This window comes from Struthio camelus, chromosome 36 (assembly GCF_040807025.1).
Source record: "Struthio camelus isolate bStrCam1 chromosome 36, bStrCam1.hap1, whole genome shotgun sequence".
NCBI classification, from domain to species: Eukaryota; Metazoa; Chordata; class Aves; order Struthioniformes; family Struthionidae; genus Struthio; species Struthio camelus.
Window position 1 is genome coordinate 617,570 of NC_090977.1, and position 22,298 is coordinate 639,867.

The 22,298-nt window shown below is 70.6% G+C and overlaps 2 protein-coding genes across 3 annotated transcripts; one reads left to right on the forward strand and one right to left on the reverse strand.

Moving 5' to 3' along the window:
* The first annotated feature begins 1,116 nt into the window (after window positions 1-1,116).
* Window positions 1,117-4,226, forward strand: LOC138063801 (protein S100-A16-like). 2 transcript variants are annotated; one of them, XM_068923822.1, is made up of 3 exons: window positions 1,117-1,249; window positions 2,139-2,305; window positions 3,034-4,226. In XM_068923822.1, exons 1-3 carry the CDS (start codon window positions 1,207-1,209, stop codon window positions 3,289-3,291), a joined length of 468 nt encoding a protein of 155 aa, XP_068779923.1. In that variant the 5' UTR covers window positions 1,117-1,206; the 3' UTR covers window positions 3,292-4,226. The 2 variants fall into 2 exon arrangements, with proteins under 2 accessions (XP_068779923.1, XP_068779922.1); XM_068923821.1 differs by having other exon boundaries at window positions 2,139-3,153.
* Window positions 4,227-6,150: 1,924 nt separating this feature from the next.
* On the reverse strand, window positions 6,151-21,285 carry GTF2H4 (general transcription factor IIH subunit 4). Its single transcript, XM_068923906.1, has 14 exons — window positions 21,272-21,285; window positions 20,144-20,346; window positions 18,753-18,857; window positions 17,756-17,887; window positions 15,792-15,888; window positions 15,611-15,699; window positions 13,976-14,084; window positions 12,546-12,614; window positions 11,524-11,607; window positions 10,192-10,324; window positions 8,868-8,998; window positions 8,311-8,358; window positions 8,131-8,209; window positions 6,151-7,363 (listed from the first exon to the last, which is right to left on the reverse strand). Exons 2-14 carry the CDS (start codon window positions 20,272-20,274, stop codon window positions 7,191-7,193), a joined length of 1,380 nt encoding a protein of 459 aa, XP_068780007.1. The 5' UTR covers window positions 20,275-20,346; window positions 21,272-21,285; the 3' UTR covers window positions 6,151-7,190.
* Window positions 21,286-22,298: the final 1,013 nt, after the last annotated feature.

Here is a 22,298-nt window from a genome sequence, read left to right on the forward strand (position 1 = left end):
AAACGTGAGACCTCCGAGAAAGCCGGGGGGGGTCTCGGCGCCATCGTTAAGCAGCCAAGGCTAACGAAGGACGACCAGGGGTTAACGAAGAGCCTCCAATTAACCCCCCCCCCCCCCGGCCGCCACCGCCAAGATAAATCTCAGCCGCCCGAATCCGGCCGGATAATTTAATTCCCGCCCAAACGAGCAGGCGCCACCGAGCGGGATTCAATTAGCGGCGGCCAGAGCTAATGAACCTCGTCAGCCCCCCATGGCGGCGGTGGGGGAGGGTTGCCCAGGCTTGCGCCCCCTTTGCGACTGCAGCGATTCGGCGCCCCAGGGTGTCACGGAGCGGGCTGAGACTGGGCTGCGCTCGTGTCGCCGATGGGCACGGCGCGGCCCAGCCCGGCCGAGGGGGCCCAGGCGTCCGGGCGTCACCCGAGCCCAGGGTCGGGGGGGAGAGGAGGAGGAGGGGGGGGCTATAATTAGCCGCGCGGCGTCACGAGGCTCCCGAAAATAACACCGGCGGGGGGCACCCGGGGGAGACGGCGCCCGGCCCCGGTGAGCACCCGCTGGGGGAGAAGCGGCTGGGGTGGGGGGGGGACCGGGCACCCCGGGGTGCTGCCCCCGGTGGGTGCAGGGCCCCGGACGCCTGGGCCCATGCTGGCGGGGGGGGGGGGGAATCGGGCTGCGCCGCGGTGGTGCCTGGGGGCGCCCGGACGCCTGGGCCCCTGGGCGGCGGCTGGAGCGCGGCGCGGCGGGCGGGGGGCTGGGACCAGTAACGGAGGGGCGCTGGAACCAGTGCAGGACAGGCGCTGGCCCCAGTAAGGGACGGGCGCTGGCACCAGCGTGGGGTGGGCACTGGGACCAGTGTGGGGTGGGCGCTGGCACCAGTGTGGGGTGCGCACTGGGACCAGTATGGGGTGGGCACTGGCACCAGTATGGGGTGGGCACTGGCACCAGTATAGGGTGGGCGCTGGGACCAGTGAGGGATGGGCACTGGCACCAGTATGGGGTGGGCACTGGGACCAGTGCGGGGTGGGCGCTGGCACCAGTGCGGGATGGGCGCTGGCACCAGCGCGGGGTGGGCGCTGGCACCAGTAAGGGACGGGCACTGGGACCAGCACAGGGCGGGCGCTGGCACCAGCGCGGGGTGGGGCTGCCGGCGGCAGCCTCTGGGCCCTCGTTAGCAGGAGGCTCGTTAGCGGCGCCCAGCAGCCCCCGGCCATGGGGCAGAGCCAGAGCTCCGGGGCCCCCCCGGCCCCCGGCGGTAACGGGGAGAGGGTCGGGGGGCCGGGGGGTCAGGGGAGGGAGAGGGTCGAGGGGGCCGGGGACGGTTCGAGGGGTTGGGGAGAGGGTCGGGGGGAGGTTTGTGGGTGTTGGGGGCCGGGGAGAGGGTTGGGGGGAGGGTTGGGGGGACATTTGTGGGTGTTGGGGGCTGGGGAGAGGGTCGAGGGGCCGGGGAGAGGGTTGGGGGGACATTTGTGGGTGTTGGGGGCTGGGGAGAGGATTGGGGGGCCGAGGATGGTTTGAGGGGCCGGGGAGAGGGTTGGGGAGAGGGTCGGGGGAGGTTTGTGGGTGTTGGGGGCTGGGGAGAGGGTCGGGGGGCTGGGGAGAGGGTCGGGGGGAGGGTTGGGGGGATGTTTGTGGGTGTTGGGGGCTGGGGAGAGGGTCGAGGGGCTGAGGGCAGTTCAGAGGCTCGGGGAGAGGGTCGGGGGCGCTTCAGGGGCCGGAGAGAGGGTTGGGGCTTGGGGGGGGGGGCTGGCCGAGCTCCAGCTCCCGCCATGTGCCCCCCATCTCCCCGTTGCCCCTCGGCCGCCTCCATCTCCCCAAGTCCCTCCTCCATGCTGATATCCCCCCTCCGTCCTTCCCCTCTCCTTCCATCATCATCTCCTTCCATCATCATCTCCATCATCTCCTCCATCATCATCATCTCCATCATCTCCTCCATCATCATCTCCTCCGTCATCTCCTCCATCATTCTCCTCCACCGTCTCCATCATCATGTCCTCCATCATCATGTCCTACCTATCTCCATCTCATCTCCATCTCATCATATGTCTCCATCTCCATCATCATCTCCATCTCCATCATCTCCCTCTCCATCCCGTCCCTCTCCCCGTCCCCATCCTCGTCCCCGTGCCGGTGGCCGTGGCCAGGCTGCGGGGCGCCGCCGGCCGGGGCCTCGCCGCTCGAGCAGGGGCTCCACACCGTGGTCGACGCCTTCTACAGCTACGCGGCGGCGCCGGGGCCCGGGCAGCCCCCCAGCCTCAGCCCCGGTGCCTTCCAGCAGCTGCTGCGCCACGAGCTCAGCCGCCAGCTCACCGTGAGTGACCGCGGCCACCACCCGGCCACGGCCCTCTCCCATCCCCGTCCTGTCCCATCCGCAGCCTGGTGGCATCCATGGCCACCTCCTGGACACGGCCACCTCCGTGTTCTCAGCCACATCTGCATCCACCACCCAGGCCCAGCCCCACCCTGGCCACGTTCCCATCTCCATCCCATCCACGTTCTGGTGGCATCCGTGGCCGCCTCCCAGCCATGGCCACCTCCATGTTCTCAGCCACGTCCACGTCCGTGTCCCCATCCACATCCTGGTGGCATCCGCAGCCACGTCCCGGCCATGGCCACCTCTGTGTTCTCAGTCACGTCCATGTCCACCACCGCAGCCCAGCCCCGGCCTGGCCACATTCCCATCCCCGGCCCATCCATGTCCTGGTGGCATCCATGGCCGCCCCCTGGCCGTGGCCACGTTCATGTTCTCAGCCACATCCATGTCCATGGCCCTGTCCCATCCACGTCCCCGTCCCGGCCACGTTCCCATCCCCGGCCCATCTGCTTCCCACTCCCGTCCATGTCCACGTCCCCGGCCGTGTCCACATCCATGTCCCTGTCCCCATCTGCGTCCCCGTCCTGGCCCTGCCCCATTTGTGTCCACGACCGCATCCCCATCCCTGGCCGCGTCTCCGTCTGCATCCTTGTCCTGCCCGTGTCCCTGTCCCCGCCCCGTCCACGTCCCCGTCCCGTCCCCGCGCCCACGCTGCGGTGCCGCAGGACACGGGGGCGAGCGAGGCGGTGACGGCCCTCTTCGCGCTGCTGGACGCCAACGGCGACCGCCGCATCTCCTTCGACGAGTACTGGCAGCTGGTGGCCTGGATCTGCCAGGTGATCCGGCACCGGCGCTACGGCGAGGCGCCCGCCGCCCCCGCCGCCATCGCCACCACCGCCGCCACCGCCGCCGCCGCCATCGCCGACGCAGCCGCCACCGCCTCGACGGAGATGGCCTCGGCCCAGCCCGGCGACGGGGAGTAGCCACCGCCGCCGCTGCCACCACCATGGGGATGGGGACGGCCCTGGGGAAGAGTCACCGCTGCCACGGGGATGGGGAAGAGCCACCACCACCATGGGGATGAGGACATCCCTGGGGAAGAGCCACCACCATGGGGACAGGGATGGAGGTGGGGATGAAGAAGAGCCACCACCACCATGGAGATGGGGACATCCGTGGGGAGGAGCTACCACCACCACAGGGATGGAGTGGGGATGGAGATGGGGACATCCCTGGGGAAGAGCCACCACCACCACCATGGGGATGGGGACGGAGGTGGGGATGAGGAAGAGCCACCACCACCATGAAGATGGGGACATCCCTGGGGAAGAGCCACCACCATGGGGACGGGGATGGAGGTGGGGATGAAGAAGAGCCACCACCACCATGGAGATGGGGACATCCCTGGGGAAGAGCCACCACCATGGGGACAGGGATGGAGGTGGGGATGAAGAAGAGCCACCACCACCATGGAGATGGGGACATCCCTGGGGAGGAGCCACCACCATGGGGACAGGGATGGAGGTGGGGATGAAGAAGAGCCACCACCACCATGGAGATGGGGACATCCCTGGGGAGGAGCCACCACCATGGGGATGGGGATGGAGGTGGGGATGAAGAAGAGCCACCACCACCATGGAGATGGGGACATCCCTGGGGAAGAGCCACCACCATGGGGATGGGGATGGAGGTGGGGATGAAGAAGAGCCACCACCACCATGGAGATGGGGACATCCCTGGGGAGGAGCCACCACCGCCACCGTGGGGACAGGGACGGGGACGTCCCTGGGGAAGAGCCCTGCCACCGCCACCGCGGGTACGGGACGGGGACAGGGCCGTGCCCGGCAGTAGCCCCGAATTGGGTGGGAGCAGGCCGGCGGTTTGGGGCCCGGATGGCCAAAACATCCCGGACGAATAAACGCTCGTGTTCCAGAATTTTCCGCCAGCGGCAGAAAAGGGCCGAAAAGGGGAACGAAACGTCTGCGCCGTCCTCGGCCCGGGGGGACGCGGTGACCCTGGCCCCTGGCTGCCCCATAGGGTTCCCTGCCCCACGGGGACCCCAGGCAGGACGGTACTCGGGGGGGGGGGCAGGTGGGGCCCCTATGGGGCAGGGGGGACTCTATGGGGCAGAAGACCCTACAGGCAGGTAGGTCCCCATGGGGCATGAGGGGACCCTATGGGGCAGGGGGGGATCCTGTGGGGCAGGAGAAGCCCCTATGGGGCAGGAGGGACCCTATGGAGCAGGAGGGGACTCTATGGGGCAGATAGATCCTATGGGGGCAGGAGGGACCCTATGGGGCAGGAGAAGCCCCTATGGGGCAGGGGGGACCCTAAGGGGCATAAGGGATCCTGTGGGGCAGGGGGTATCTTGTGGAGCATGAGAAGCCCCTGTAGGGCAGATAGATCCTATGGGGCAGGAGGGACCCTATGGGGCAGGAGGGGACCCTATGGGGCAGAGAGATCCTATGGGGGCAGGAGGGACCCTATGGGGAAGGGGGGATCCTGTGGGGCAGGAGAAGCCCCTATGGGGCAGGGGGGACCCTATGGGGCAAGGGGGGGGAATCCTGTGGGGGTATGGACAGTTCCCACCGATAGCCGGGGGGGGGGGGAGCGGACCGCAGCGAGAACCGCGCCGGCCCCACGTGACCCGGCGGCCGTGGTTGAAGGCCGCTCCTCCTCCGCCCCCGCCCGCGCGCGGCCGTTGATTCGTTCGCGTCCGCCCTCCCCCCATATAAAGGGGCGGCGGCGGCGGTGCCTCTCAGTGCGCGATGATGGCGGTGGCGGCGGCTCGTTTCTCTGTGAGAAGAAGGGGGGAAAAAAACGGTTTTTCTCGGGGGAAAAAAAAGGAGCCTGCGGCCTTCTTTTCCCGCCGGGGAAAGTTTTTCTTCCCCCTCAAAACCTGCCGCTTCCTTTTCCCTCCATCAACCCTCCCCCCGCGCTTTTCCTCACAGGAAACGTTTCCCGCGCTTTTTCCTGAGGAAACGCCGCTTCCCCCCCCCCCCCAAAATGTGTCCTTTTTCCCTCAGAAAAGCATTCCCCTTCAAAAAATTCCCGCCCCCCCTTCGCAGCCCGTTTTGCCCCCTCAAAACCCACTTATTTCTTGACCCCCCCGTATTTTTCCTCCAAGCCCCCCCGCTTATACCCCCCCACCTTCTCCCTCAAAAAGCCCCCGCTTTTCCTCTCGAAAAACCCCTTTTTCCTCACACAAAACTTTGCTTTCTCCCCTCGAAACCACCGGTTTCCCGCTCCCCCCCCCCAAAAAAATTTCCTTAAAAAAGCCGGCTTTTTCCCCAAAGAAAGGCTTTTCCTCTCAACGCCCTCACGTTTTCCCTTTAAAAAAAAAAAAAGTTTTTTTCTTTCGATGAAATCCTGCCTTTTCCCCTCAAAAAAAAATCCCACTTTTCCCTCTCAGGAACACGCTTTTCCCCTTGGCAAACACGCTTATTTTCCCCCCTTTCGAAAAACCTGCTCTTGTCCCACCCCCCTTTTCCCTCCAAACCACCTGCTTCCTCCCCAAAAACGAGCTGGTTCCTCCCCCCTCAACTCCTCCTTTTCCCCCTCGATCCCCCTCCGCGTTTTCACCCCCAAAACCTGCTCCCCCCCCAACCACCCCGTTTCCCCCCCCCCAAAACCCAAAACCCCCCGTTTCCTCCCTGCCCTGCAGCCCGCCCGGACGTCGCAGGGTGAGTGCGGCCTCAGCCCCGAAACCCCGTTTTTCCGCCCCGAAACGGGCTCGAAACCCCACGCGGGGAGGGGGGGAGACCAGTTGCACCCAGTATTCCCAGTGCGCGGCGGGGCCCCCCCACCCCAGGGCGCAGCGGGGTGCCGGCCCGGCCAGCCGCTCGCTCCAAGCAAAGCTTTATTTGCGCTGTCTTAACAAAAAAAAAAAAAACCAAAAAACAACTCGTTCTGGGAAATGCTCCGGCCCCGGGGAGACGGGTGCTGGGGTGCCCGGGCACCCAGGGAACCCAGGGATCGGGGCACCCAGGGATCCAGGGTGTTTGAGCAACTGGGATTGGAGCACCTAGGGATCCAAGGATCCAGGGCATTTGGACCCCCAGGGATCAGGGCACCCAGGGATCCAGGGCACCCAGAGATCCAGGGCATTTGGACCCCCAGGGATCGGGGCACCCAGGGATCCAGAGCACCTGGAAACCCAGGGATTGGGGCACCCAGAGATCCAGGGTGTTTGAGCAACTGGGATCAGGGCACCCAGGGATCCAGGGCACCCAGACATCCAGGGATCCGGACACCCAGGGATCCAGGGCACCCAGAGATGCAGGGCATTTGGACCCCCAGGGATTGGGGCACCCAGGGATCCAGGGTGTTTGAGCAACTGGGATCAGGGCACCCAGGGATCCAGGGCACCCAGGGATCCAGAGCATTTGGACCCCCAGGGATCGGGGCACCCAGGGATCCAGGGTGTTTGAGCAACTGGGATCCAGGGCACCCAAGGATCCAGGGCACCTGGACATCCAGGGATCCAGGGTGTTTGAGCAACTGGGACTGGGGCACCCAGGGATCGGGGCACCCAGGGATCCAGGGTGTTTGAGCAACTGGGACTGGGGCACCTAGGGATCAGGGCACCCAGGGATCCAGAGCATTTGGACCCCCAGGGATCGGGGCACCCAGGGATCCAGAGCATTTGGGCAACTGGGATCAGGGCACCCAGGGATCCAGGGCACCCTGACACCCAGGGATCAGGGACACCCAGGCATCGGGAGACCTGATCACCCAGGGGATCGGAGTCACACGGGGATTGGGGCGCCCCGTCACGCCGGGATGGGGGGACACGCCGGGACGGGGCAGCCTGGGGGTGCCCAGACCCGGAGGGGCCGGGGGGTGCCGAGGAGGAGGAGGAGGAGGAGGAGGAAGGCCGGGGCTAGGCGCTGTGCTTCTGCCGCTTCCAGAAGCGCTTGACGTCGGGGTGGCCCCCGGGCGTCACCACCATGAGCCGCTTGCCGGGGTTCTCGAAGACCAGCACGCCCAGCGCCCGCGCGTGGTCCCGCAGCACCTCGAAGTCCACCTGCGACAGGAACTGGTTGTACAGCACCCCTGGGGGGGGGGGGGCGGGCGTCAGCGGGGGGCCACCGACCCGCGGGCACTCCCCCGGGGGCATCACCTCCCCCTCGGGGACCCCGGGGGTGTCACCTCCCCCTCGAGCACCCTGGGGGTGTCAACTCCCCCCGAAGGGTATCACCTGGCCCTTGAGGACCCCAGGGGTGTCACCTGCTCCCCAGGGCCATCACCTCCCCCTCGGGGACCCCAGGGGCGTCACCTCCCCCTTGAGGATCCCAGGGGCATCACCGCCCCCTTGAGGACCCCAGAGGTGTCAACTCCCCCCCAGGAGTGTCACCTTCCCCTTGAGAACGCCGGGGGGTGTCACCTGCTGCCCAGGAGCATCACCTGCCCCTCAGGGACTCCTGGAGTGTCACCTCCCACCCTGGGATGTCACCTCCCCTTTGAGGACCCTGGGGGTGTCACCTCCCCTTGGGGACATCAGAGACACCCCCCAGCGGTCGTCAGTCCCCCTCCCCCCTTGGGGACCCGTGGGGACGTCACCTGCCCTCGGGACAGCCAGAGACCCCCCGAGGCGTCACATCCTCTTAGGGACCCTCCCAGGGTCGCCGCGTCCCCTCAGGGATATTGGGGACAACTTGGGGACCCCTGGGCTGTCAAACACCCCGGGGACCTTGGGGACGCCCTGGGGACAGCTGAGGGACCCTGAGGACCCCCCCGGGGACACCCTGTGGGGACACCTGGGGACACCAGGCCTCCTCGGGGACGGGGGGGGTGACAGCGGGGCCCCGTCCCCCACTCACCCTCGGAGAAGCGGAGCCGGTCGCGCTCCAGCTCCCAGAGACGGATCTGGTCGGTGATGGTGGGGGGCAGCACGGGGCTCTGGGGGGGACACAGAGACAGCGTGGGCCCAGGCGTCCGGGCCCTCCCGCCCCGCCCCCGTCCCCACCCCGCCCGCGGGGCCCAGGCGTCCGGGCACTCACCTGCTTGGCCATGACGGGGTGGGCCCGCGTCCGGAGGAAGTGGATGATCTGCAAGGGGACGGGACGGGAGCGTTGGTGGGGGGGACAGGGACAGCCCTGGGGACACCCCCACACCTTGGGGACACCCAGACACCTCTGGGGACACCCCTGAGGAGACCCCCACACCCTGAGGACACCCCAACACCCCTGAGGACATCCCACACCTTGGGGACAGCCCTGGGGACATCCTGACACCCCTGCAGACACCCCTGGGGACACCCTGACACCCCTGAGGACATCCCACACCTTGGGGACAGCCCTGGGGACATCCTGACACCCCTGCAGACACCCCTGGGGACACCCCGACACCCCTGAGAACATCCCACACCTTGGGGACAGCCCTGGGGATGTCCCCACACCCCTGCAGACACCCCTGGGGACGCCCCTGAGGACATCCCACACCTTGGGGACAGCCCTGGGGATGTCCCCACACCCCTACAGACACCCCTGGGGACGCCCCTGAGGACATCCCACGCCTTGGGGACAGCCCTGGGGACGTCCCCTGGCGGCGCGCCCACCTGGTCGGCGGTGATGCCGTTGGCGATGGCGGCCTGGACGCTGTCCCTCGTCACCTGGGCCACCACCAGGTTGGGGAAGCGGTAGAGCAGCTCCGAGAAGAGGGCGATGAGGGCGATCTGCAGCTCCGAGTCTGCCGGGGGGACAGGGGACCCGCGAGGATGGGGACATCGGGGCGAGCAGGGGACGCGGAGGCCAGGAGCCAGGGCGCAGGAGACGATTATGAGATGGGGACACGGGGACAAGGGACGGAGGTGTGAGGGGATGGGGGGGATTGGGGACAAGGGGGACAAGTGACACAGGGCCAGCAGGGACATGAGCACAGGGACACGGGGGACAGGATGGACAAACGACACAGGGGACAAGATGGACAAGGGACATGGGGGACAAGATGGATAGAGGGTACAGAGGTCGGGGACATGGAGATCAGAGATGGGACAAGATGGACAAGGCACATAGGGATGTTGGGGACAAGATGGATGGGGCACACGGGGACACAGAGGACAAGGTGGAGAGGGGACGTGGGGTCAGGATGGACGGGACACGGAGGTCAGGGACAAGGGACGTGGAGATCAGAGATGGGACAAGATGGATGAAGGACGTAGAGATGTTGAGGACAAGATGGACAAGGGACATGGGAACGAGAAGGTCAAGGTGGAGAGGGGGCATGGGGACAGGATGGACGGGACACGGAGATCAGAGATGGGACAAGATGGATGAAGGACAAAGGACGTAGAGGTGTTGGGGACAACACGGACAAGAGACATGGGAACGAGAAGGTCAAGGTGGAGAGGGGACATGGGGACAGGATGGACGGGACACGGAGATCAGAGATGGGACAAGATGGATGAAGGACGTAGAGATGTTGAGGACAACATGGACAAGGGACATGGGAACGAGAAGGTCAAGGTGGAGAGGGGACATGGGGACAGGATGGACGGGACACGGAGATCAGAGATGGGACAAGATGGATGAAGGACGTAGAGATGTTGAGGACAACATGGACAAGGGACATGGGAACGAGAAGGTCAAGGTGGAGAGGGGACATGGGGACAGGATGGACGGGACACGGAGGTCAGGGACAAGAGATGTGGAGGTCAGAGACGGGACAAGATGGATGAAGGACGTAGAGATGTTGGGGACAAGATGGACAAGGGACATGAGGCCACAGAGGACAAGGTGGAGAGGGGACGCGGGGACAGGCTAGACGGGACACGGAGCTCAGAGACAGGACAAGATGGACAAGGGACACCAGGACAGGCAGGGGACAGGGGACGCAGGGCGGGCAGCCGGGGCGGGAGACGCCCCGGACGCCGGGGCCCCCACCTGTGTAGGCGTAGATGCGGTAGTTGGTCTCGACGAGGACGAAGCCGTGGGGGTCGGGGTCGGGCAGCGTCCCCGACGTCCCCGAGGCCAGCGCGATGGCCAGGCGCGTGGGGTAGAAGCGGCGGGACTTGCGCTGGGGACGGGGGGACGCGGGCACACGGTCAGTGCGGGGACGTGGGGGACGCAGGGACCTGCTCGGGGACAGGGCGACGGAGGGGGACGTGGGGACCCGCTTGGGGACAGAGGAGGACGCTGGGAGCCACTCGGGGACGGAGGAGGACATGGGAACCCGCTCGGGGACAGAGGAGGACAGAAGGACCCGCTCGGGGACAGGGGGATGGAGGGGGACGCGGGGACCCGCTCGGGGACAGGGGGACGGAGGGGGACGCGGGGACCCGCTCGGGGACGGAGGGGGACAGAAGGACCCGCTCGGGGACAGGGGGACGGAGGGGGACGCGGGGACCCGCTCGGGGACGGAGGAGGACAGAAGGACCCGCTCGGGGACAAGGGGGACGGAGGGGGACGCGGGGACCCGCTCGGGGACGGAGGGGGACATGGGAACCCGCTCGGGGACAGGGCGACGGAGGAGGACGCGGGGACCCACTCGGGGACGGAGGAGGACGCGGGGACCCGCTCAGGGACAGGGGGACGGAGGGGGACGCGGGGACCCGCTCGGGGACGGAGAGGGACAGAAGGATCCGCTCGGGGACAGGGGGACGGAGGGGGACGCGGGGACCCGCTCGGGGACGGAGGAGGACGCGGGGACCCGCTCGGGGACAGGGGGACGGAGGGGGACGCGGGGACCCGCTCGGGGACGGAGGGGGACAGAAGGACCCGCTCGGGGACAGGGCGACGGAGGGGGACGCGGGGACCCGCTCGGGGACGGAGGGGGACAGAAGGACCCGCTCGGGGACAGGGCGACGGAGGGGGACGCGGGGACCCGCTCGGGGACGGAGGGGGACGGAAGGACCCGCTCGGGGACAGGGGGACGGAGAGGGACGCGGGGACCCGCTCGGGGACAGGGGGCTCAGGGGGGCGGTCGACACGGAGACGAGGTTGGGGACAGGGGAAACGAGGACGTGGGGACGCAGGGGCTGGGGGGGACGACTCGTGGGGACACCGAGACGGGGACGCAGTTGGGGACGGTGACACGGGCAGGGCCCCCCGTCCCCTGCGGGCCCCCGTGTGCCCCCACTGTCCTGCGTGCGCCCTGTGCCCCTCCGTGCCTGGTGCTCGTCCCCGGTGCCATCTGCGTCCCTCTCCCCCGCGTCCCCCCGTGTCCTCCGTGTCCCCCCCCGTCCCCAATGTCCCCCCGTGTCCCCCCCGTCCCACCTTCCTCTGGAAGACGAGGCCGAACTCGCGCAGGTGCTGCAGGAAGGTGAGCAGCGACTCGCTCATGCCCTCCACCGAGTAGTCCTGGGGGGGCTCCCAGTCAGCTCCCAGTGCTCCCAGTCACCCCCCAGTCACCCCCCAGCACCCCCAGCCCTCCACCGAGTAGTCCTGGGGGGGGCTCCCAGTCAGCTCCCAGTGCTCCCAGTCACCCCCCAGTCACCCCCCAGCACCCCCAGCCCTCCACCGAGTAGTCCGGGGGGGGCTCCCAGTCAGCTCCCAGTGCTCCCAGTCACCCCCAGCACCCCCAGCCCTCCACCGAGTAGTCCTGGGGGGGCTCCCAGTCAGCTCCCAGTGCTCCCAGTCACCTCCCAGCACCCCCAGCCCTCCACCGAGTAGTCCTGGGGGGGGCTCCCAGTCAGCTCCCAGTGCTCCCAGTCACCTCCCAGTCACCCCCCAGCCCCCCCAGCCCTCCACCGAGTAGTCCTGGGGGGGGCTCCCAGTCAGCTCCCAGTGCTCCCAGTCACCTCCCAGTCACCCCCCAGCACCCCCAGCCCTCCACCGAGTAGTCCTGGGGGGGGGCTCCCAGTCAGCTCCCAGTGCTCCCAGTCACCCCCCAGCACCCCTAGCCCTCCACCGAGTAGTCCTGGGGGGGGGCTCCCAGTCAGCTCCCAGTGCTCCCAGTGCTCCCAGTCACCCCCAGCCCTCTGCTGTGTGGTCCACAGGGGAGCTCCCAGCAGCCCCCAGCACTTGCAGCAGCCCCCCCAGTGCTCCCAGTGGCTCCTCCCAGAGGTCCCCAGTGCTCCCAGCAGCCCCCCCAGCACTCCCAGTTGCCCCCCAGTGCTCCCAGTGGCCCCCCCAAGCGCTCCCAGCAGCCCCCCCGCACTCCCAGTTGCCCCCAGGGCTCCCAGTGGCCCCCCCAGCGCTCCCAGCAGCCCCCCAGCGCTCCCAGCAGCCCCCCCCAGCGCTCCCAGCAGCCCCCCCACCCCACGCTCCCAGGGGCGCCCGGACGCCGGGGCCCTCACCTTGCCCAGGGTGGAGAAGCTGAGCTGGAAGAGGAAGGAGAGGATCTCCACCAGGTCCAGCCCCCGCGCCTGCCGGGCACCGGGGGGGGTCAGCGGGGGGGCAGGAACGGGGTCTGGGGGGGGTGGGAAGGGGCAGCTGGGGGGCAGAATGGGGACCTGGGGGGGCAGGAGGGACCTGGGGGGGCAGAATGGAGTCTGCAGGGGCAGATCGGGTGTCTGGGGGGGCTGGAGGGACCGGGGGAGCAGGAACGGGGTCTGGGGGGGCGGGAAGGGGCAGCTGGGGGGCAGAACGGGGGTCTCAGGGGGCAGGAGGGACCTGGGGGGGCAGGAAGGGGGTCTGGGGGGGCAGAATGGAGTCTGCAGGGGCAGATCGGGTGTCTGGGGGGGCTGGAGGGACCGGGGGAGCAGGAACGGGGTCTGGGGGGGCGGGAAGGGGCAGCTGGGGGGCAGAACGGGGGTCTCAGGGGGCAGGAGGGACCTGGGGGGGCAGGAAGGGGGTCTGGGGGGGCAGAATGGAGTCTGCAGGGGCAGATCAGGTGTCTGGGGGTCCGGGGGGGCAGGAGGGGCCTGGGGGGGCAGGAGCGGGGTCGGGGGGGGCGGGAAGGGGCAGCTGGGGGGCAGAACGGGGGTCTCGGGGGGCAGGAGGGACCTGGGGGGGCAGGAAGGGGGTCTGGGGGGGCAGAACGGAGTCTGTGGGGGCAGATTGGGTGTCCGGGGGTCCGGGGGGGCAGGAGGAACCGGGGGGGCAGGACGGGGGTGTGGGGGGGCAGAATGGGTGTCTGGGGGGCAGATCGGGTGTCCGGGGGGGCAGGAGGGACCGGGGGGGGCAGGAACAGTCTGGGGGACAGAATGGGGGCCTGGGGGGCAGGACGGGGGTGGGGGGGGCAGAACGGGGGTCTGGGGGGCAGGACGGGGGTCCGGGGGGGCAGAACAGGGGTCTGGGGGGCAGATCGGGTGTCCGGGGGGGCAGGAGGGACCGGGGGGGGCAGGAGGGGGCCGAAGGGAGCTAGATGGAGCCCGGTGGCAGTTGGGGGGGGGGGGGGCACCGACAGCCCGGTCTCCACCCCCGCAGGCGGCGCTGGGCTGGGGGGGGCTGGGGCAGTGTGTGGGGGTGGGGGGGGGGGTCCCAGGCGCTCGGGGGGGGGCCCAGGCGCCCGGGGGGGGGGCCCAGGTGCCCGGGGGGGGGCCCAGGCGCTCGGGGGGGGTCCCAGGCGCCCGGGGGGGGTCCCAGGCGCTCGGGGGGGGGGGTCCCAGGCGCCCGGGGGGGGGGGTCCCAGGCGCTCGGGGGGGGCCCAGGTGCTCGGGGGGGGCCCAGGCGCCCGGGGCGGTCCCAGGGGCCCGGGGGGGGTCCCAGGCGCCCGGGGGGGGCCCAGGCGCTCGGGGGGGGTCCCAGGCGCCCGGGGGGGCCCAGGCGCCCGGGGGGGGCTGACCTGGGCGCTGCGCAGGTAGTGCAGCACGAAGTACCAGAGCTGGGCCGCCGTGTCCAGCAGCAGGAACTGGAAGCCGGCCGAGGTGATGCAGGGCGGCTCCCCCCCCTCGCTGCGCGGCGGCCGTCAGCGGCGCCTCGGGCCCCCGCCTCCCCCCTCCCCCGCCGCGTCCCCCCGGCACCCCCCCGGCACCCCCCCATCGCCCCGGGACCCCCACATCCCCCCCAGCACCCCCCCGGCACCCCCACATCGCCCAGGGACCCCCACATCCCCCCCGGCACCCCCGCGTCCCCCCGGCACCCCCCCATGCCCCCCAGCACCCCCACATCGCCCCGGCACCCCCCATCCCCCCCCAGCACCCCCGCGTCCCCCCGGCACCCCCCCAGCACCCCCCATGCCCCCCAGCACCCCCACATCGCCCCAGCACCCCCCCATCCCCCCCCCCAGCACCTCCGCATCCCCCCGGCACCCCCCCAGCACCCCCACATCCCCCCCGGCACCCCCCCATCCCCCCGGGACCCCCCCTGCCCCCCCCGGCACCCCCACATCACCCCGGGACCCCCACATCCCCCCCCGGCACCCCCACATCCCCCCCCGGCACCCCCACATCCCCCCCGGGACCCCCCCAGCACCCCGGCACCCCCGCATCCCCCCTGGCACCCCCTCGACACCCCCCCCAGCACCCCGGCACCCCCCCATCCCCCCCGGCACCCCCTCGGCACCCCCCATCCCCCAAATTCCTCCTTATGGACCCTGCATTGCCCCAGGGACCCTCAAATCCCCCCCAGCCCCCCCCAAATTCCCTCAGATGCTCCCAGGGACCCCCAAATCCCCCTCTGGCTCCCCCACATCGCCGCAGATGCCCCCAGGAGCCCCCAAATCCTCCTTCAGGGACCCCTAAATTCTCTCCTTACCAACCCCGGATGCCCCCAGATCCCCCCCAGGGTCCCCCAAATCCTCCAATAGGGACCCCAAATCCCCTTCTGAGACCCCCACACCCCTCAGGGCCCCCCCAAATCCCTCTTAGGGATCTCAATTCTCCTCCTAGCACCCCAACACCCCCCAGGGCCCCCCAAATCCCCCCAAATCCCTCTTAGGAACCTCAATTCTCCTCCTAGGGCCCCCACATCCCCCCAGGGTCCCCAAATTCCCTCTTAGGGAAACCAATTCCCCTCCTGGGACCCCCACATCTCCCCAGGGCCCCCCCAAATACCCCTTAGGGACCCCAATTCCCCTCCTGGGACCCCCACATCTCCCCAGGGTCCCCCAAATTCCCTCTTAGGGACCCCAATTCCCCTCCTGGGACCCCCACATCCCCCCAGGGTCCCCCAAATTCCATCCTAGGGAAACCAATTCCCCTCCTGGGACCCCCACATCTCCCCAGGGCCCCCCCAAATCCCCCTTAGGGACCCCAATTCCCCTCCTGGGACCCCCACATCTCCCCAGGGTCCCCCCAAATCCCCCTTAGGGACCCCAATTCCCTTCTTGGGACCCCCACATGCCCTCAGGGCCCCCCAGATTCCCTCAAATTCTGCGTTAGGGATCCCACCTCCCCTCCTGAGACCCCCACATCTCCCCAGGGCCCCCCAAATCACCCCTTAGGGAACCCCAAATCCCCCCCCAGCCGCCCCCCTTCACCTCTTCATGAGCCCGGCCTGGACGAGGAGCTGGGCCAGGTCCTGGCTGACGGCGGCGCTGGGCGACCCCACCATGAAGTGCAGGATGACCTGGGGGCGGAGGGCAGCCGGACGCCTGGGTCCCCGCGGCCCTGGGGGCGGGGGGGGGGGAAGGGGGGGTCCCCCGGACCCGCCCCGCTCACCTCCCAGCGCTCCTCGGCGTACTTGTCGAGCGAGGGCACGTCGCGCGCGTGCCGGTCGGGGCCCAGCTGGCTCGTGTCGTCCGACCAGGCCTTGCCCCTGCGCGCGCCGCCCCTTTAAACCTGGCCACCCCGCCCCGGTGCCCCCCCCCCGAATTCGTCACCCCCCCCGTCACCCCTCCAGCCTCGTTACCCCCGCTGCCCCGATCTCGTTATCCTCCCCGCTGCCCTTGTTACACCCCGTTCCCCCCCGTTACCGCTTGTCACCCCCGTTCCCGCTCGTTACCCCCCTTCCCCGTTACCGCTTGTCACCCGTTACCCCTTGTTACCCCCGTTTCCCCCCGTTACCGCTTGTCACCCCCGTTCCCCATTACCCCCCTTCCCCCCATTACCGCTTGTCACCTCCGTTCCCCCTCGTTACCCCCCTTCCCTGTTACCGCTTGTCACCCGTTACCCCTCGTTACCCCCGTTCCCCCCGTTCCCCATTACCCCCCTTCCCTCTCGTTACCGCTTGTCACCCCCGTTCCCCCTCGTTACCCCCCTTCCCCCCCGTTACCGCTTGTCACCCCTGTTACCTCTCGTTTCCCCCGTTCCCCCTCGTTACCCCCTTCCCTCTCGTTACCACTTGTCACCCCCGTTCCCCCTCGTTACCCCCTTCCCCCATTACCGCTTGTCACCCCCGTTCCCCGTTACCCCCGTTCCCCTCCGTTACCGCTTGTCACCCCCGTTCCCCCTCGTTACCCCCGTTCCCCTCCGTTACCACTTGTCACCCCCATTCCCCGTTACCCCCGTTCCCCCCGTTACGACTTGTCACCCCCATTCCTCCTTTTTACCGCTTGTCACCCCCGTTCCCCCTCATTACCCCCGTTGGCCCCATTACTGCTTGTCACCCCCCCTTTCTTCTTGTCACCTGCCATTCCCCCTTGTTACCCCCGTTCCCCCTTATTACCCCCGTTACTGCTTGTCACCCCCATTTTTTGTCACCCCCGTTCCCGCTTGTCACCCCTTTCTTGTCACCCCCCGTTCCCCTTCGTTATCCCCGTTACCTCTCATTACTGTTGTTACCCCCATTACCACTTGTCCCCCATTTCTTGTCACCTCCTGTTCCCCATTACCCCTGTTCCCCCGTTACCACTTGCCACCCATTTCTTGTCACCCCCCGTTCCCCGTTACCGTTCCCCCTCGTTACCGTTGTTACCCCCATGTGATCCCCCTCGCCCCTTACTTCCCCTGTTCCCCAGTGTCCCCACCCCGTTACGCCTGTCACCCCCCCGTTGTTCCTACCCCGTTTCCCCAGTGTCCCCCCCAGCGTCCCCATCCCATTCCCCCTGTTGTTCCTACCCTGTTCTCATGCTGTCACCCCCCAGCTGTTCCCACCCTGTTCCCCCAGTATCCTCCCAGTGTCCCCACCTGTTGTTACCTGTTGTTCTCACCCCATTCCCCCTGGCGTCCCCCCAGCATCCCCATCCCATTCCCCCCGCTGTTGCTACCGCGTACCTCCTGTCACCCCCCCAGTTCTTCCCACCCTGTTCCTACCGGTGTCCCCCCAGTGTCCCTATGCATTCCGCCTGTTCCTACCCTGTTCCCATCCTGTCACCGCCCTGTTCTTCCCGCCCTGTTCCCCCCAGTGTCTCCCCCAGCGTCCCCATCCCGTTCCCCCCGTTGCTCCTACCCCGTTCCTCCCATCACCCCCCAGTTGTCCCCACCCCAGCATCCCCCCGGTGTCCCCACCCCGTGCCCCCCGTTGTTCCCACCCCATTGCCCCAGTGTCCCCCCGGTGTGCCCCCAGTTGTTCCCACCCCAGCATCCCCCCGGTGTCCCCCTCCCGGTGTCCCCATCCCGTTCCCCCCGTTGTTCCTACCCCGTTCCTCCCATCACCCCGCAGTTGTTCCCACCCCAGCATCCCCCCGGCGTCCCCCCCCCGTTCCCCCCGGCGTCCCCGGGGCGCCCCCGTCAGGGCCGCTCACCCGCCGAGCAGGGCGACGCGCAGCCCCTGGCGGAAGGCCGGGTGCAGCCCCAGGCCCGGCAGCCCCCCGGGCAGCACGTGGGGCCGCCACAGCCGCAGCGCCAGCAGCACCGCCGCGCTCGCCGCCTGCTCCCTGCCGGCACCCGCGCCGTGGGCGCCCCCCGGTAAGCGGCGCCTGCCCCCCGCCATCCACCCGCGCGCGTCCCTTGGCACCCGCCGCCCACCCCCGGCTCACCCCCAGCCCACCCACGGGTGTCCCGCGGTACCCGCGGGCTCCCCTGGCACCCGCCGCCCACCCCCGGCTCACCCCCAGCCCACCCACGGGTGTCCCGCGGTACCCGCGGGCTCCCCTGGCACCCGCCGCCCACCCCCGGCTCACCCCCAGCCCACCCACGGGTGTCCCGCGGTACCCGCGGGCTCCCCTGGCACCCGCCGCCCACCCCCGGCTCACCCCCAGCCCACCCACGGGTGTCCCGCGGTACCCGTGGGCTCCCCTGGCACCCGCCGCCCACCCCCGGCTCACCCCCAGCACCCCCAGTCCACCCCCAGGTGCCCCCTGGGACCCACAAGAGTCCCCTGCCACCCGCCACCCCCCCTCGGGTGCCCCCGGGACCTCCCAGCCCACCCTCAGATGTCCCCTGGAACCCACGGGTTTCCCCCAGGACCCCCAGCCCACCCTCAGACATGGTCTAGCACCCACGGGCAGCCCCAGGACCCCCACCCCACCCATGGGTGCCTCCTGGGACCCCCCCAGCTCACTCATGAGCACCCCCAGGACCCCCAGCCCACCCATGGGTGCCCCTGGGACCCCCCCCAGCCCATCTTTCAGGTACTCCCCAGGACCCCCAGCTCACCCATGGGTGCCCTTGGGACCCCCAGCCCGCCACTGGGACCCCGCCGGGAGCCCCCCGGCCCCCGCGGGAGCCCCCCGGGACCCCCAGCCCGCCGCCGGGACCCCGCCGGGAGCCCCCCGGCCCCCGCGGGAGCCCCCGCCCCACCTGCTGTGCTCCTTCTTGACCCAGAGACCCACGGCGGCCTGGGGCAGGGGCTGCTCCACGAAGAGCATGCGCAGCACCCCGGCCTGCGCCAGCCCCGGCAGCTCCCTGCGCCGCGGGGGGGGGGGGCGTGGGTGGGTGTCGGGGGCGCCCGGGGGGGTCGGGGGCGCCCGGGGGGGGGTCAGGGGACCCCTAAGGGGGAGGTCAGAGCGCCTGGGGGGGGCCCATGGGGTGCTCAGAGTGCTCCTGCGGGGTGTCAGGATGCTCCTGGGGGGGGAGTTGGGGGGCTGGGGGGGGTCAGGGTGCTCCTGGGGGGGGGTCAGGGGGCCCCTAAGGGGGAGGTCGAGGTGCCTGCGGGGGTGGGGGGGGCCTATGGGGGGCTCAGGGTGCTCCTGGGGGGGTCAGGGTGCCCATGGGGTGCTCAGGGTGCTCCTGCGGGGTGTCAGGATGCTCCTGGGGGGGAGTTGGGGGGCTGGGGGGGTCAGGGGGCCCCTAAGGGTGTCGGGGGGCTCCAGGGGAGCAGTCAGGGTGCTCCTGGGGGGCTGAGGGGGCTCTGGGGACTCCGAGGGGGGGGGTCGGGGTGCTCCTGGGGGGGAGTCAGGGGGCTCAAGGGACTCTGGGGGGGGTCAGGGTGCTGCTGGGGGTGTCAGGGTGCCTGGGGGGGAGTGGGGGGCCGGGCGGGGGGGGTTGGGGTGCTCCAGGGGGTGTCAGGGGTGCCCGAGGGGGGTGGGGGGGAGCACCCGAGGGGGTGTCAGGGTGCTCCTGGGGGGAGGTCGGGGTGCCTGAGGGGGAGTGGGGGGGCCTATGGGGGGCTCAGGGGGCTCCTGGGGGGGGTCAGGGGGCTCCGAGGGGATCGGAGGGCCTTGGGGGGGGGGTCAAGGGGTCTGGGATGGGCTTGGGAGGGGGTCAGGGTGTTCCTGGAGGAGGTTGGGGTGCTTCGGGGAGGGTCGGGGTGCTCTGGGGGGGGTCAGGGTGCCCGGGGGGGGGTCAGGGTGCCCCGAGGGGGGGTCGGGGTGCCCCGGGGGGTGCCCGGGGGGGGGTCTCACCGGAAGACGGCCAGGCAGGTGGCCGGGTGGCCGTAGAGGCGGTCGAGCAGGGCCGGGCCGGGGTCGGGGTGCCCCGGGACGGGGTGGGGGTGCTCTGGGGGGGGTCGGGGTGCCCGGGGGGGGGGGTCGGGGTGCCCGGGGGGGGGGTCGGGGTGCCCCGGGGGGTGCCCGGGGGGGGGTCTCACCGGAAGACGGCCAGGCAGGTGGCCGGGTGGCCGTAGAGGCGGTCGAGCAGGGCCGGGCCGGGGTCGGGGTGCCCCGGGACGGGGTGGGGGTGCTCTGGGGGGGGTCAGGGTGCCCGGGGGGGGGGTCGGGGTGCCCGGGGGGGGTGCCCGGGGGGGGTCTCACCGGAAGACGGCCAGGCAGGTGGCCGGGTGGCCGTAGAGGCGGTCGAGCAGGGCCGGGCTGAGCCCCTGCAGGAACTCGGGCAGGTTCTTGCACTGCAGCTGCCCCCGCGGCACCCGGGGGGGCCCCTCCATGGCGGGGGGCGGCGGGGACACGGCCGACGGGCACCCCGCCACCGCCGACGGGGACACGGCCGACGGGGACACCTGGCAGGAGGGGAGAAAGAGCGCGGCGCGGTGAGTCCCGGCGGGAGATGGGGGGGTGACACCGGGTGACCGGGGAGGGGGGACGGGGTGACACCGGGTGACGGGGAGGGGGGATGGGGTGACACTGGGTGACCGGGGAGGGTGACATCAGGTGAGCCGGAGGGCAAACCCAAGGAGGAGATAAGGTGACACCGGATGACCAGGGTGACCGGCGCTGGGTGATGGGAGCACAGGGTGACACTGGGTGACGTAGGGGGGTGGCATCAGGTGACCTGGGGGGGACGGGGTGACACTGGGTGACCGGGAGGGGGAGATGGGGTGGCACCAGGTGAACTGGGGGGGGGAGACCCAAGGAGGACATGAGGTGACCCGGGGTGACCCGGGGGGAGACGAGGTGACACTGGGTGACCGGGAGGGGGACATGGGGTGACACGGGGTGACCGAGGGGGAGATGAGGTGACACTGGGTGACCGGGAGGGGGAGATGGGGTGACACTGGGTGACCGAGGGCGGATGGGGTGACATGGGGTGATCCGGGGGGAGGAACAGGGTGACACTGGGTGACCGGGAGGGAGAGATGGGGTGACACTGGGTGACCGAGGGCAGATGGGGTGACACGGGGTGACCCGGGGGGGGGACGGGGTGACACTGGGTGACCGGGAGGGGGAGATGGGGTGACACTGGGTGACCCGGGGGGGAGACGAGGTGACACTGGGTGACCGGGAGGGGGAGATGGGGTGACACTGGGTGACCCGGGGGGGGGGAACGAGGTGACACCGGGTGATCCGGGGGAGATGGGGTGACACGGGGTGACGGAGGGGGGACGGGGTGACACGGGGTGACACGGGGTGACACGGGGTGACCGGGGTCGGGGACACGGTGGCACCCGGGGTCCCGCCGCCCCCCCCCCATCGCCCCCGTCTCACCGCGCGCCCCGGCTCCCGGCTCGGCCCCGCCCCCTTCCCGCCCTGCCCCGCGCGGGACCACGTGGGGCCGCGCCGGGCCCCGCCCCCTTCTCCTCGCCGGGCCCCGCCCCCGCCGGCACTGCCGCCACCGCCGCGCGCGCCAAGGTGAGAGAGAGCCCGAGCCGGACGCCTGGGCCCCCCGGGGGGGGCGGGGGACACCCGGACACCTGGGCCCCTGGGGGGGGGACACCCGGACACCTGGGCCCCCCCGGGGGGGGCGGGGGACACCCGGACACCTGGGCCCCTGGGGGGGGGCGGGGGACAGCCGGACACCTGGGCCCCTGGGGGGGGGACACCCGGACACCTGGGCCCCTGGGGGGGGGGGTGGACACCCGGACACCTGGGCCCCTGGGGGGGGGGACACCCGGACACCTGGGCCCCTGGGGGGGGGGTGGACAGCCGGACACCTGGGCCCCTGGGGAGGGGGACACCCGGACACCTGGGCCCCTGGGGGGGGTGGACACCCGGACACCTGGGCCCCTGGGGGGGGGGGTGGACACCCGGACACCTGGGCCCCTGGGGGGGGGGTGGACAGCCGGACACCTGGGCCCCTGGCGGGGGGACACCCGGACACCTGGGCCCCTGGGGGGGGTGGACAGCCGGACACCTGGGCCCCTGGGGCGGGGAGGGGACGCCGGGGTCCCTTGGGTGGGGGAGCTGCCCGGACGCCTGGGCCCCCCAGGGGGGAGGGCACAAGGGGGTCCCCGGGGGGGGGGACACCCGGACACCTGGGCCCCTCGTGGGGGGCGGGTCACCGGGGTCTCCAGGAGGGGAGCTGCCCGGACACCTGGGCCCCTTGGGGGGAGGGCACACGGGGGTCCCTGGGGGGGGGGCAACACCCAGACGCCTGGGCCCTCCGGGGGGGAGCACACGGGGGTCCCTGGGGGGAGAGGTGCCCGGACGCCTGGGCCCCCCGGGGGAGGGCACCTGGATGCCTGGGCCCCTCGTGGGGGAGGGCACCCGGGGGTCCCTGGGCGGGGGGAGGTGC

What these genes read in the sequence shown, in the direction of transcription:
- LOC138063801 (XM_068923821.1), top strand. Translation starts at nt 1,207, where the DNA reads ATGGGGCAGAGCCAGAGCTCCGGGGCCCCCCCGGCCCCCGGCG. An exon ending in GGCCCCCCCGGCCCCCGGCG is followed by an intron (nt 1,250 to 2,138) that starts GTAACGGGGAGA and finishes GGCCGTGGCCAG; the next exon opens with GCTGCGGGGCGCCGCCGGCC.
- GTF2H4 (XM_068923906.1), bottom strand. Translation starts at nt 20,274, where the DNA reads ATGGAGGGGCCCCCCCGGGTGCCGCGGGGGCAGCTGCAGTGCAAGAAC. An exon ending in CGCGTCGCCCTGCTCGGCGG is followed by an intron (nt 15,889 to 17,755) that starts GTGAGCGGCCCT and finishes CGGCGCGCGCAG; the next exon opens with GGGCAAGGCCTGGTCGGACG. An exon ending in GCTTCTCCACCCTGGGCAAG is followed by an intron (nt 11,608 to 12,545) that starts GTGAGGGCCCCG and finishes GAGCCCCCCCAG; the next exon opens with GACTACTCGGTGGAGGGCAT.